This window comes from Embiotoca jacksoni, unplaced genomic scaffold (assembly GCF_022577435.1).
Source record: "Embiotoca jacksoni isolate LCO1_2020_lvr unplaced genomic scaffold, fEmbJac1.0.p SCAF_21, whole genome shotgun sequence".
NCBI lineage: Eukaryota > Metazoa > Chordata > Actinopteri > Embiotocidae > Embiotoca > Embiotoca jacksoni.
Genome location: NW_027185352.1, coordinates 265,358 through 281,013, shown reverse-complemented (window position 1 = coordinate 281,013; position 15,656 = coordinate 265,358). Strand labels below are relative to the sequence as shown.

The 15,656-nt window shown below is 47.5% G+C and overlaps 1 protein-coding gene across 8 annotated transcripts in view; it reads right to left on the bottom strand.

Moving 5' to 3' along the window:
• scube1 (signal peptide, CUB domain, EGF-like 1) overlaps positions 1 to 15,656 on the bottom strand; it is a 155,635-nt gene that overhangs the window by 51,584 nt on the left and 88,395 nt on the right. For all 8 annotated transcript variants that reach the window (XM_069156325.1, XM_069156320.1, XM_069156318.1 and 5 more), the window contains one exon: positions 367 to 489. In XM_069156325.1, coding sequence (XP_069012426.1) covers positions 367 to 489 — 123 coding nt within the window. The remainder of the gene's footprint in view (positions 1 to 366; positions 490 to 15,656) is intronic.

The following is a 15,656-nucleotide window of genomic DNA, read 5'->3' as shown; positions in this document are numbered from 1 at the left end:
TGTATTTAGACCTGGTCTGAGCTGGCGCAGGCAAGGAGGGATTTCACCACAGAATTTACTTCAGAATTGCACTGCACGGGTGCATCTTTACCGACACACCTCCTCCTGTGTTGTTCCACACATCTCAGCGCAACTGGGTTTATGTTGAACCTCTAAAACAGAAAAAAGCCCCCTGCGATGCACCAAAATGCCAAACTTGTGAAAATAGAACCCAAAGTGTCATGAAGCTTTTTTCGTCTCTAAACTATTGACGTCAAACTCCAAAGTGCCTCTGATTGTTTGACTGATGGGTGACACTCTGACCTGATCACACAGCTGGTATCATAAAGAGCCCCAGTGAATGATTGACAGCTGTCGGTCTCTGACCTTGGCATGTCCGTTCATCGGTGAGCAGTTTGTGGCCTTTCTGGCAGCTGCACTCGAAGGAGCCCACGGTGTTCCTGCAGAAGTGATCACAGCCTCCGTTGTTCTCCTGACATTCATCGATATCTGTGTAGAGGAAACATCAGAAGGAAAGACAGGAAGTCATCTATAAAAACACAACTTTATGTGACAACGTATGAAAGGAGCGCTCATCCAACATGCATTTCTGAACAGGAAGTTTTATTGTGGAAAACAACATCAACTAATTATGAGTTGAGATGTACAGTTTCAGGCTCTTCACATGTTTCTCTAAAACATCTGTATTATTGTTATTTAATATTCTCTGCATTAGTTTGTGAAGTGGAAATTATGCTATGAGCTTTTCAAACATTTCTCATGAACAGAACAAATTAAAGTGACAGCAACAGTAAAAAAGTCAGAGGACCGTTTCATCGATGCATATACCGCGGTAAGAGTACGACACAAAGAAGTCATTTTGCATCATCCAGGTCTCACAGACATGTGACAGCAGACAGGTGTTTCCAGGTGTGCTGCCCGAGCTCTCAGGCTGACTTCACTCAAGAGCACCATCAGAGACCTGACAGATACACACACGAACAGCAGGTGCTCTGAGCTGATGAGTTAAACTCAGAAAGATAAACCTCTGACAGAGACACTGTTCACCAGGTGGAGTTGAGGTCCTCCTCAACACTATTATCCAGCATCAACAGGAGGCGTCTGATTGATCCAAACACAATGTGGTGGCAGGGTGTGGTTAGCTCAGCTGCAGGGGGTAGAGAGTGGGAGGAGTGGTTCAGGGAACGATGCCAGGAAGGGGTAATGAGCACAGCTGAGCCAAATAGGGACTGATGAGCTCTCCCCTATAAAGGGAGCAGGGAGAAAGAGGCTGGGGAGGAGCTGTTGCATGGAGACATTGGTGTATGGACCGGGCAAATAAAGGCATTTTACACCTGAACGTACGACTGAGCGTGTCATCTGTGTCCAGGAGAGACCCCGGTAGCACCAACCTTGCTACAGTGGCACCCAACGTGGGGCCATGGACACAGGTGAACATCAGAGCAGAATGCCGACGCAGCCGATCGTCATATTAGGGCAGCTGCTGGGCGGGATCGCAGCGATGCAGCGCGATCAGGCGGAGGCGAACCGCCAGCTCCTGGGCGCGTTGCAGGCCCAAGCCGAGCGACAGACCCGCGCCTGGGAACAGCTAGCGGCCCGACCAGCGGTGGCCCCACCAGCGCCAGGACCGGAGTCCTTCACCGGGGTGGCCATGCACAAGATGACGCCGGCGGATGACGTACAGGCCTTTATGGACATGTTCGAGTCGATGGCGAAGGCGTGTGCCTGGCCGGCGGCAGAGTGGGCGGTGCGACTCCTGCCTCTCCTGACAGCAGCTCTGGGGCTGCCTCCCGAGTCCAGATGACGGTACACGGACGTGAAAAGGGTCATTATGGACCGGCTGGGCCTGTCCCCGGAGGACCACAGGAGGAACTTCCGGGAGGCTAGGCTGGGGTTATGGATTACTGGGCATTAAGTCTATTCGGACCAGTGTTTATCACCCACAGACTGACGGGCTTGTGGAGCATCTGAATAAGACTTTAAAGTCCATGAGTCGTAAATTTATACACGACGATGAACGTAATTGGGATAAATGGCTTGATCCTCTGTTTGCAGTGCGGGAGGTCCCCCAGGCCTCGACGGGATTTTCTCCCTTTGAACTGCTGTTTGGCAGGAAACCACGAGGGGTGCTTGACCTGCTTAAGGAAAACTGGGAGGAAGGTCCGAGCCCCGGCAAAAGTGAAATTCAATACATCCTGGACCTGCGAGCAAAACTCCACACACTGGGTCAGATGTCACGTGAGAATTTGCTCCAGGCCCAGGAACGTTAACAATGGCTGTACAACAGAGGGGCCAAGCTGAGGCAATTCACACCGGGAGAAAAGGTACTTGTGTTGCTTCCTTCTTCCAGCTCAAAACCCCTCGCCAAGTGGCAAGGGCCCTTTGTGGTCACAGGGCGAGTAGGGGACGTCGACTATGAAGTGGTTCGGTCTGACAGGGGCGGAGCTACACAGCTCTACCACCTCAACCTCTTAAAAGCATGGAGAGAGGCGGAGTCTGTTTCTCTGGTGTCTGCGGTATCTGAGAGAGGAGCTGGGGCCAGAGGTTCCAAAGTCCACCAATCCTGCCTCGCTCCCTTATGACGCCCATCTCTCTGGGACTCCGAGAACAGACGTTGCCCAGTTGCAGAAGCAGTTTGCTGATGTGTTCTCTCTCCTTCCAGGACGCACGAACCTCATAGTGTACAACATTGAGACGTCTCCGGGCGTGACGGTGTGGTCGCGACCCTACAGGCTACCTGAACACAAGAGAACAATTGTTCAGAGAGAATTGGCGGCTATGCTGGAGATGGGAGTAATAGAAGAGTCAAACAGTGCCTGGTGTAGCCCCATTGTTCTTGTTGTCAAGAAGGATGGATCTATTTGGTTCTGTGTGGACAATCGCAGGGCGAATGATGTGTCACGATTTGATGCGTACCCAATTCACCGGGTCAACGAACTCCTGGACTGGCTGGGCACTGCACGTTTCTTCACGACACTGGATTTAACCAAGGGCTACTGGCAGATTCCTCTCTCGCCGGAGTCCAAGGAAAAAACAGCCTTCTCCACTCTGTTTGGGTTATACCAATTCACCACACTTCCCTTTGGGTTGTTCGGTGCCCCGGCCACTTTCCAACGCCTCATGGACCGGGTGCTGCGTCCGCACACTGCATATGCGGTCGCCTACCTGGATGATGTCATCATCCACAGCACCACCTGGGCGGAGCATGGGCAGCGGGTGGGCGCAGTGCTGGAGTCCCTGAGGCAGGCTGGGCTCACCGCCAACCCAGGGAAATGTGCAGTTGGACGGAGGGAGGTACGGTATCTGGGGTACCACTTGGGGGGCGGGCAGGTGCGCTCTCAGGTGGACAAGATGCCGGCTATCGCGGCCTGTCCGCAGCCCAAGACAAAAAAAGAGGTGAGGCGGTTTTTGGGGCTGGCGGTTATTACAGACGGTTCATCCTGGGCTTCGCGGAGCTGACCAGTCCCTTGACTGACCTGACCCGGAAAGGTGCCTCAGATCCGGTCCAGTGGACGGAGCAGTAAAGTCTGAAGAGGTGTGTTTTTAGTTTGTGGTGGAAGATGTTCAGAGTTTCTGCTGTCCTGATGTCGGTGGGGAGCTCATTCTACCATTTAGGAGCAGGGACAGAGGAGGAGGAGGAGGAGGAGGAGTGGAGTGAACGGGCTGGGATGTAAGGTTGGACGATGTCCTGGATGTAGAGGAGAAGGAGGAGGAGGAGGAGGAGGAGAAGGAGCGGAGTGAACGGACTGGGATGTAAGGTTGGACCATGTCCTGGATGTAGACTGGACCTGATCTGTTCACAGCACGGTACGCAAGTACCAATGTTTGGAAAAGGATGCGGGCAGCTGCTGGTAACCAGTGAAGGAGGAGGAGGAGGAGGAGGAGGAGGAGGAGGAGGAGGAGAAGGAGGAGGAGGAGGAGGAGCGGAGTAGTGTATTTAGGAGGTTAAAGACCAGTCGAGCTGCTGCATTCTGGATGAGCTGCAGAGGTCAGATGGTACTAACAGGTAGACCTGCCAGGAGGGAGTTACAGTAGTCTAGACGTGAGATGACCAGAACCTGGACCAGAACCTGGACCAGAACCTGGTGTTGGGTTGTCAGTTTGAGAGAGTAAGAGATACAGAAGTGGTCGGAGACATGAAGTGGAGTTACAGTGAGGTTAGATGTGGAGCAGTTTCTGGTGAAATATAGTCCAGGTGGTTCCAATCTTTGTGAGGAGGAGGGGAAGGACTGAGGGAGACAGCAAAGGAAGACAGGAAGAGCACAAGGTCAGATGACTTCTCAGTCTGGATGTTAAAGTCACCCAGAAGGACAAGTGGAGGACCATTTTCTGGGACGTTTGACAGGAGGACGTCTAATTCGTCCAATAAATCTCCGAAAGGACCTGGAGGACGGTAGAGGACAACAATGTTTAATTGTACCAGATGAGTAACTGCCACAGCATGAAACTCAAGAGACAGTGAGGTAGGAAGTGGAAGTGGGTAAAGAGAAAACCTCCATTTCGGGAGATGAGTAGACCTGTACCCCCTCCCCCCCCCTACCAGAGGGTTGGGGGTGTGGCTGAAGGAGAAGACAGAGGAGAGAGCAGCAGGGTGGATGTTGTCCAGTGTGATCCAGGTCTCAGTGAGACCAAGGAAGTCCAGAGATGAAGTCTGTCCTGCAGCTGACTGACAGTCCAGAGTCCTCCTGTGACGAGGTGTTGGGTATGAGTGGAACAGGTGGGACAGATAACAGAGGAAAGGTTACGGTGTTGGTGTGAACGAGTGAGAGGCCTGTAGTATCTACAAGTAGATATACGCACAGGGACGGAAAGTACACACATACTCAGATAGTAGTACTTATACTCAGCGTCCCCCGAAGACTCCAACGAAAGACTCCTCACTCTTTATCTCCGAGTCTTCAAGGAAAGACTCCTCAGTCTTTATCCTCTGAGTCTCCAACGAAAGACTCCTTTGTCTTTATCCTCCGAGTCTCCAACAAAAGACTCCTTTGTCTTGATCCTCCGAGTCTCCAACGAAAGACTCCTTTGTCTTGATCCTCCGAGTCTCCAACGAAAGATTCCTTTGTCTTGATCCTCTGAGTCTCCAAGGAAAGACTCCTTTGTCTTGATCCTCCGAGTCTTTGGAGACTCCAACGAAAGACTCCTTTGTCTTGATCCTCCGAGTCTCCAACGAAAGACTACTCAGTCTTTATCCTCCGAGTCTCCAACGAAAGACTCCCCAGTCTTTATCCTCCGAGTCTCCAACGAAAGACTCATCAGTCTTTATCCTCCGAGTCTCCAAGGAAAGACTCCTTTGTCTTGATCCTCTGAGTCTCTGGAGACTCCAACGAAAGACTCCTTTGTCTTGATCCTCCGAGTCTCCAACGAAAGAGTACTCAGTCTTTATCCTCCGAGTCTCCAACAAAAGACTCCTCAGTCTTTATCCTCCGACTCTCCATACGACGAGTCCTCGCTAACGCTGAAGCTGACGCTTCAAACACTTCCTGGTATTATAACAGGGTTGACTACAGCTGGTCAGACCACACCTCCTGCTCGTTAGACCACACCTCCTGCTCGTCAGACCACACCTCCTTCTCGTTAGACCACACCTCCTGCTCGTTAGACCTCCCGTCACCAGGTGTTGCAAATGGGCGGGAATAGAAACTCACCACTGATTACTAAACAAAGAAAACTTTCAGACAGTCTCTAGATTTTGTCCCTACTTCTCTTGGAGAGTCTTTTTTACCTCAAACTGGTAGAAAGTCAAATACAACTTAGTCCTTAATAGAATTGAAATAAAGACCATCAGTTTAACTCTAAACTTGTTCTCTTTGACTCAGTTACTTGAGTGAAAACAAGAATCCAATCACAAACAATTCCAGCTACCAAAAAACAGATAAGCTTTAGCAGTCTAGATATCCTAAAACAGCAGATGTAATAATAAACTTTAACAGAGAAGAGTATTTAAAGATTCTACTTTACTTTAGTTCAAGTGATCCGGCTGGATGTAGTCCTCCAAAAGTCAAAAATACACACACGCACACACACACACACACACACACACACACACACACACACACACACACACACACACACACACACGCACACACACACTGTCACACTTTACCATCATCATACACACTTCAGCAGTAAAAAGGATTGTTTGGGATGTAGTTATAGCTCAGAGCGTCCGTCCTGACTGTGATTATAGTCTGGAAACCCTCTGAGGAGCCGACCAATCAGAGGCCAGGGGGCGTGTCTAAGTGCAATGACATGGCAGTGGTTAAAACAACAGCAGTAGTGTTTACAGTCGTCATTGCTGATTGGTTAGCACGCTCCAATAACATCAGAACCATGCCGGCGTCTGCGCAGAGGTGTTGACAGACGGACGAGGATTATGCTCACACCAGGGAGACGTCTCCGCCCTCTACAACAGGAGGACAGAGATGTCCCTCTACAACAGGAGGACAGAGATGTCCTTCTACAACAGGAGGACAGAGATGTACTGAATGCTGAAGGACCTGATTCAGAGTTTAACTTCAGGTTCAGGGAGAGCAGAGCTGAAAGTTCACTGGATGGAACGCTGACTTCTGTTTGTCTGCGTCAGTTAAGAAGAATATTGTGGAAAGTCTGAACCCAAATATCAATAACATGAATAATAGTCCTCCTGCAGAATGGAATCTACTTTTAGTTGAGACCTTCAGGGAGTGAATGTTTCTAGCAGGGAGATATTTTGGAAGTGAACTTTTCACATACAGTCGGCTGGCCGCGGACGAGGCCAAGGGCCAAATGAGAAGGCTCGCTAACATCCACCTGGGCCAAAGGAAACAAGCCCCCCCGCCTCGCTGAGAGCCTGAGCAGCTCAGTGTTCGGAAAGAGAAACCTGACTCCAGAGCAGAGCGTGATGCTGCTGCGGGGCTCAGCGCCCTGATGAAGATCCAGGAAACAGCCCAACTGATCACCGCAGACCGAGCGGCCCACACCGGGCCGAGCTTCACTCCTCACCTCTGGTCCCAGCAGAGGTCGGCAGCAGGGTCGGGCTGTTCTATAAGAGGTCTGTCGACCTGCATAGACACAGAACCAAAACAGGAGCAGGAATGTAGCTGCTGTCACTGAGACTGCTGCTGGACTGGTTGGAGGAATGTGCAGCTCATTCCTCCAGAGGATGAGCTGCACACAGCGAGAGGAGCTGTGTAGTTTTAACAAATATTTGCAGTGAAAAGCAATTAAATCAAATACATTTGCAGAAACCTGAGCCTCCAAAAATAATTGTGGATGGAGGACAGGGGATCCAGTTTTCTTGGAGAGCGTTGGATGTGCTGGCAGCAGAGAGGACAGACATCAGGCCGGGAGGCAGCGTGTATTTATTCAGGTATTAAACCACGCCGGCGCTCCATTTTGTCTCATAACAAACACTCCACACTGCATGGAAGAGAAACTCTCCGTTTTACACAACAATGAAACAGCAGTGATGTGAGCGCTCGGCTGCAGTCATGTAAGGTAACCACAACCACCGCACCATGACTCTGATGGCACACTGCCCTATAACACCAACACAGACTGCAGAACGAGTGAAGCTCAAACTTACAAACTGCAGCAGGAGGAGGTCGGGGTGGAGGGGAGTTATCTCGGTGTTGTTAGCTAAAGTCACTCCTTCTTATTAGTTTTCTGGAGGTCCATCTGAAAATAATCCCTCATTCATTAGAAAAGAAGATTCAAGAAGACCTGTTTTTGGGGGCGTGTCTGTTTGATTGACAGGTCTGTGGTGCAGTCAGGTTACAGCTATCGGTGGGCGGGACGTAGTATCGTCATGGTTTCCGATCAGATTGGTCAGATCCACCCCTGGCTCCTCCCCCAGCTCGTCCAAATATGGTCACTTCCTGCTCCAAACCGCTCCGAACTAACAAGATGGTGACGGACAGAATCTGAACTGGAGGATTCATAATGTTCACAAACCAACGATGACATCACTGATGGTTGATGACATCACTGATGGGTGATGACATCACTGATGGTTCTGATTGGTCAGGACACAGAAGCTGTTTGGTTACTGAGGCTAACTTCAATATATAATAATAATCAAACATTCCTGTGGACCACTGTCGTCTCTGAGAGCTGGAGTGTGTAACCAGCATCATACTGTCATCATAATATTTTACTGACCGTCTGAAACTACATACTGTCAGTAAATATGGTTCTGATGCATCCAGAACCAGCATGTCATCAATGGACCACATCCATCCATCATGTTTACAGAAATGATGTTTCTTTTAAAATGTATTTCCTGTTTCAGCAGTGGATCATAAAACACATCAACACATCAACACTAACGAGAGGCTCCAACTGTATAGCCAATGAAATCTAATAAACAATATTCTAACAGAACCTGGTCCAAACCAGCTGTAAGACTGGAAGGCTTTTAACTTGAAACAGAAAAAGGAAGTTACAACATTGGACTGACTGATCACTGGACAGTCTGTCCTCACGGTCCAACACAGACATCGACCACTCTGTTCTGCTCCTGATCCGGTTTGATCTGACTGTGTGTGTTCTTGTCTTTTCAGGTAGAGGAGGAATGTCGGCCAGTGAGGACGTGTCTCAGCTACACACTGTACAATGACCACACACCCACACACACTATCCTCAGAAACACACACACACACACACACACACACACACACACACACACACACACACACACACACACACACACACACACACACACACACACACACACACACACACACACTATCCTCAGAAACACACACACACACACACACACACACACACACACACACACACACACACACACACACACACACACACTATCCTCAGAAACACACACACACACACACACACACACAAACACACACACACACACACACACACACACACACACACACACACACACACACACTATCCTCAGAAACACACACACACACACACACACACACACACACACACACACACACACACACAATCCTCAGAAACACACACACACACACACACACACACACACACACACACACACACACACACACACACACACACACACACACACACACACACACACACACACTATCCTCAGAAACACACACACACACACACACACACACACACACACACACACACACACACACACACAATCCTCAGAACACACACACACACACACACACACACACACACACACACACACACACACACACACACACACACACACACACACACACACACACACACACACACACACACTATCCTCAGAAACAAACGCAACCTGATGTTGTATGTTCAGCAGGTCCAGCGGAACATGTGTTAATGAACCCAGAACATCAGCAGAAACACACAGACACACACACACACAAACACAAATCCTCCAACACGCAGCTTCTAATCAAACATCTGGAAGCCGTTAAAAACTTCTCTCCTCCGATGACAGGCCTCCTCGCTCGGCGTGTCTGTCATCGTGGAGGCTGAACCGCCGTGTCTGTCAGCGCAGATGAAAGGCGTTCATCAGATGGAGGCTTTTAAACATGCCCGACATACTTTATATTGAAATGATTATGATGGACAGGCAGGATGGGGCCCAACCTCTGGCCTCAGAGGGGCGCGGTCTGTCAGCTACCTTAGAGACCAGCTCTCAGCCAGACAACTGCTGCCTTCACTAAAAGCCTAAATTCAATCACACCCGTCTGTGCACGACAACACACCGCTGGCATGGCTGTGATTACATCTGCTATCACAGCCCAAACACACACACACACACACACACACACACACACACACACACACACACACACACACACACACACACACACATAGGGCCTCAGCTGGAGGTATTGATTGGCCAGCACTGAGCTCCTGCAGCCTCTGTGTGCTGTCGCCACGGAGACAGGAAGCGTATGCACAGGACGGCTTTAAATGACCCGAGTGGCTCTGAAATCCACGAATAAAAACAAAGTGACGGAGAATGAAGTGCCAGAAACTGGAGGACAGATACATGAACACAATGAGAGCTGATGGAGTTGTCATGGTTACACACAGCAGCAGACTAAGATGAGTCTTAGTCAGCTGACTTCACGCCCACACGTGAGGTGGAGGTGAAGATGTGTTTGTATGTTTAAGTATGTGTGACGGTCTTCTGCCGGCTGCATGCTGGGAGAAACACTGGCTGAGGAAGGTTCCTCCATATTAAGAGCTGTTTGAATTCTAAAAATTTTTAGGAAGAAGATTTACCGGACCATCCTTTATAAAGGATAGGAGGTGACGCCGTCCCACAATTCCTTATGCCTGCGATATTTATTGCGACACATCACTTGTCGGTAGAGGAGAGATGACATGAGCAGGAGGAGATTTGACGCTTAAAATGTGATGATATGATGAGAATTTACGTCAATATAGATGACAACAGGAGGGTTAACGAGACCAACAGACTGAACATCTGGACAAAGATTGAACTTCTGGACAAAGACTGAACATCTGGACAAAGATTGAACATCTGGACAAAAACTGAACATTTGGACAAAGATTAAACGTCTGGAAAAAGACTAAAAATCTGGAAGAAAAAAAAAACTGAACATCTGGACAAAGACTGAACATCTGGGGGGAAAAACTGAACATCTGGACAAAGACTGAACATCTGGACAAAGTCTGAACATCTGGACAAAGACTGAACATCTTGTTGAAGACTGAACATCTGGACAAAGTCTGAACATCTGGACAAAGACTGAACATCTGGACAAAAACTGAACAACTGGACAAAGACTGAACATCTTGAAGACCGAAAATCTGGACAAAGATTGAAAATCAGGACAAAGACTGAACATCTGGACGAAAACTGAAAATGTGGCCAAGCAATAAACATCAGAACGAAGAGTGAACATCTGGACGAAGACAACATCTGGTCGAAGACTGAACATCTGGACCAACACTGAACATCTCGATAAAGACTGAACATCTGGACACAGACTGAACTTCTGAACAATTACTGAACATCTGGACAAAGACTGAACATCTCGATGAAGACTGAACATCTGGGGGAAAAAAACCTGAACATCTGGACAAATACTGAAAATCTGGAGGAAAAAAACTGGACATCGGGACGAAGACTGAACATCTGGACAAAGACTGAACATCTGGACAAAGACTGAACATCTAGACAAAGTCTCAACATCTGGACAAAGACTGAACTTCTGGACAAAGACAATATTTAGACAAAAACTGAACATCTGGACAAAAACTGGACAAAAACTGAACATCTGGACAAAGACTGAACATCTCAATGAAGACTGAACATCTGGACAAAGTCTGAACATCTGGACAAAGACTGAACATTTGGACAAAAACTGAACATCTGGACAAAAACTGGACAAAAACTGAACATCTGGACAAAGACTGAACATCTGGACAAAGACTGAACATCTTGTTGAAGACTGAACATCTGGACAAAAACTGGACAAAAACTGAACATCTGGACAAAGACTGAACATCTGGACAAAGACTGAACATCTTGTTGAAGACTGAACATCTGGACAAAGTCTGAACATCTGGACAAAGACTGAACATCTGGACAAAGATTAAACGTCTGGACAAAGACTGAAAATCTGGAAGAAAAAAAAAAACTGAACATCTGGACAAAGACTGAACATCTGGGGGGAAAAACTGAACATCTGGACAAAGACTGAACTTCTAGGCAAAAACTGGACAAAAACTGAACATCTGGACAAAGACTGAACATCTGGACAAAGATTGAAAATCAGGACAAAGACTGAACATCTGGACAAAAACTGAAAATGTGGCCAAGCAATAAACATCAGAACAAAGAGTGAACATCTGGACGAAGACAACATCTGGTCGAAGACTGAACATCTGGACCAACACTGAACTTCTTGAAAAAGTCTAAACATCTGGACAAAGAATGAACATCTAGACGAAAACTGAACATCTGGACAAAGACTGAACATCTCGATAAAGACTGAACATCTGGACACAGACTGAACATCTCGATGAAGACTGAACATCTGGGGGAAAAAACCTGAACATCTGGACAAATATTGAAAATCTGGAGGGAAAAAAACTGGACATCGGGACGAAGACTGAACATCTGGACAAAGACTGAACATCTCGATAAAGACTGAACATCTGGACGCAGACTGATCTTCTGAACAAAGACTGAACATCTGGATAAAGACTGAACATCTCGATGAAGACTGCACATCTGGAAAGAAAAACCTGGACATCTGGACAAAGACTCAACATCTGGACAAAGACTGAACATCTGGACGAAAACTGAACATCTGGACAAAAACTGGACATCTGGAAAAAGACTGAACATCTGGACGAAAACTGAACATCTGGACAAAAACTGGACATCTGGACAAAGACTGGACATCTGGACAAAGACTGAACATCTGGACAAAGTCTCAACATCGGGTCAAAGACTGAACATGTGGATGAAAACTGAACATCTAGACAAAGACTGAACACCTCGATGAAGACTGAACATCTGGACAAAGATTGAAAATCAGGACAAAAACTGAACATCTGGACGAAAACTGAAAATTTGGACAAAGACTGAACATCTGGACAAAGACTGAACATCTGGATGAAAACTGAACATCTGGACAAAAACTGAACATCTGGACAAAGACTGAACATTTCGATGAAGACCGAACATCTGGACAAAGACTGAAAATCAGGACAAAGACTGAACATCTGGACAAAGACTGAACATCTAGACAAAGACTGAACATCTCGATGAAGTCTGCACATCTGGAAGGAAAAAAAAAACAACATCTGGACAAATACTGAAAATCTGGAGAAAAAAACTGGACATCTGGACAAAGACTGAACATCTGGACAAAGTCTCAACATCGGGTCAAAGACTGAACATGTGGATGAAAACTGAACATCTAGACAAAGACTGAACACCTCGATGAAGACTGAACATCTGGACAAAGATTGAAAATCAGGACAAAAACTGAACATCTGGACGAAAACTGAAAATTTGGACAAAGACTGAACATCTGGACAAAGACTGAACATCTGGATGAAAACTGAACATCTGGACAAAAACTGAACATCTGGACAAAGACTGAACATTTCGATGAAGACCGAACATCTGGACAAAGACTGAAAATCAGGACAAAGACTGAACATCTGGACAAAGACTGAACATCTAGACAAAGACTGAACATCTCGATGAAGTCTGCACATCTGGAAGGAAAAAAAAAACAACATCTGGACAAATACTGAAAATCTGGAGAAAAAAACTGGACATCTGGACAAAGACTGAACATCTCGACAAAGTCTCAATATCTAGACAAAGACTGAACATCTGGACGAAAACTGAACATCTGAACAAAGACAACATCTGGACAAAGACTGAATATCTGGACTAAGATTGAAAATCAGGACAAAGACTGAACATCCGGACGAAAACTGAAAATTTGGCCAAACAATAAACATCTGGACAAAGACTGAACATCTGGACGAAAACTGAACATCTGGACGAAGACTGAATATCTGGACAAACACTGAACATCTGGAAAAAGACTGAATATCTGGATGAAGACTGTTTGTCTGAGGTTGTGTATCTGAGTGTGTCTGTGTTTCTGAGTGTGTCTGATTGTGTGTCTGAGTGTGTCAGAGTGTGTATCTGAGTGTGTATCTGAGTGTGCATCTGAGTGTGTGTTTCTGAGTTTGTATGAGTGTGTGTATCTGAGTGTGTGTCTGAGAGCGTATATCTGATTGTGTGTATCTGAGGTGTGTGTTTTAGTGTGTCAGAGTGTGTGTCTGAGTGTGTCTGAGTTTGTGTATTTGAGTGTGTACCTGAGTGTGTGTGTGTGTCTGAGAGTGAATCTGAGTGTCTGAGTTTGTGTATCTCATTGTGTGTATCTGAGTGTGTCTGAGTGTGTATATCTGAGGTGTATAACTGTCAGGAGTTCAGTTTTTGTCCTCCGTTTTGCCCCCGATCACCTCTCCTCCTGTGTCCCCTGTCTTTGTCTGTGGCCATGCCCCTCACCTCCCGTGGCCACGCCCCTCACCAGTCCCAGCAGCTGCAGCCACTCACCCCGGATCACCACCTGCAGGTGTGCTGCATCTCCCTGATCACCTCCCCAGACTATATGTAACCTGCCCCTGCACAACTCTGGTTGTCGGTGCATTTTTGTTAGCCACCCGTCCGTCCTCTGTCTGCTCTCCGTCCGTCTTCCGTCTGCTCCCCGTCAGCTCTCCGTCAGTCCTGTACCTGTTCCCGTTCCTCCGGCCTCTGTGTCTCCTGCGGATATCCCCCGTCAAAATCACCAGTCGGTGGAGTTGCCCTCCCGGCTTGGAAGATTGTTGACGCCGTCCCTTCCGCTGGTCTGCCGGCTGCCCTGTTACCCGTGTCCCCCTGGAGCTGTCGGTTGAGTTGCCCTCCCGACTGGACGTAAAGTGGACACGCTCGGTGCCACCTTTTTGGTTTGTAGTTTTTTGTTTGTTTTTTGGACAATAAAGACTGTATTTTTGGAACTTGAAAACCTTGAGTCTGTGAGCTTGCATTTGGGTCCTGGAAAAACACCCCACCACATAACAATATCTTAGTGTGTCAGAGTGTGTGTATTTGAGTGTGTATCTGAGTGTGAGTGTGTCTGAGTGTTTGTATCTGATTGTGTGTGTATGAGTGTGCGTATATCTGATTGTGTGTATCTGAGAGTGTGTGTGTGTCTCAGTGGGTATGTGTGATTGCATGAATCTGAGTTGTGTATCTGAGTGTGTGTGTGTGTGTGTGTGTGTCTGTGTGTATATCTGATTGTGTGTATCAGAAGGGTGTATCTGAGTGTGTATCTGAGTGTGTGTGTGTGTGTCTCAGTGTGTATATCTGATTGTGTGTGTCTGAGTGTGTGTGTGTGTGTGTCTGAGTGTCTATATCTGATTGTGTGTATCTGAGGTGTGTATCTGAGTGTGTATCTGAGTGTGTATCTGAATGCGTGTATCTGAGTGTTTGTGTGTATCTGATTGTGTGTGTCTGAGTGTGTGTATCTGATTGTGTGTATCTGAGTGTGTCTGAGTGTGTGTATGACATTGTGTGTATCTGAGTGTTTGTCTGAGTGTGTGTGTCTGAGTGTGTGTCTGAGTGTGTCTCTGAGTGCATTTCTGAGTGTGTCTCTGAGTATGTCTCTGAGTGCGTGTCTTCCTTCCTGGCTGATGGATCCTGATCGATTTGCGCTGCCTGCTTTGTGTGTCTCAGCTCCCCTGCTGGATTTATTAGGCCTGGGGGCGGATCCACAGCTACATTAAGTGGGCGGGGCACAGCTGGACTGAGCTCCAATCCATCTTCTCCTCTCAACTCAGGTCCAAACAACAGAAGGGGAACATTTTGTCTGTCAGGACCACAAATCACTGCAGCAGACAAAGTTGAAGTGTTCACACCAGCTGCTGGGCTTCAACACATCACAGCAGTGCCGGAAATGATCTCCCAGCATGCATCTGTACATGATCTGTACATACCTGTCAGCAGGTGATGCTGCAGAAGGGTTCACAGTCATCCCCTCTATTGGAGACTTTTACCAAAACCTGCAACATCAGTGGTTTCAGCTGATGCCTCTAAACAGATGGGTCAGCAGCACATCTGTCCTTCTGAACCGTGACATGTGGAGGTACTCTGACCTTTAGTGACCTTCAGTGTCTCTGACCTTCAA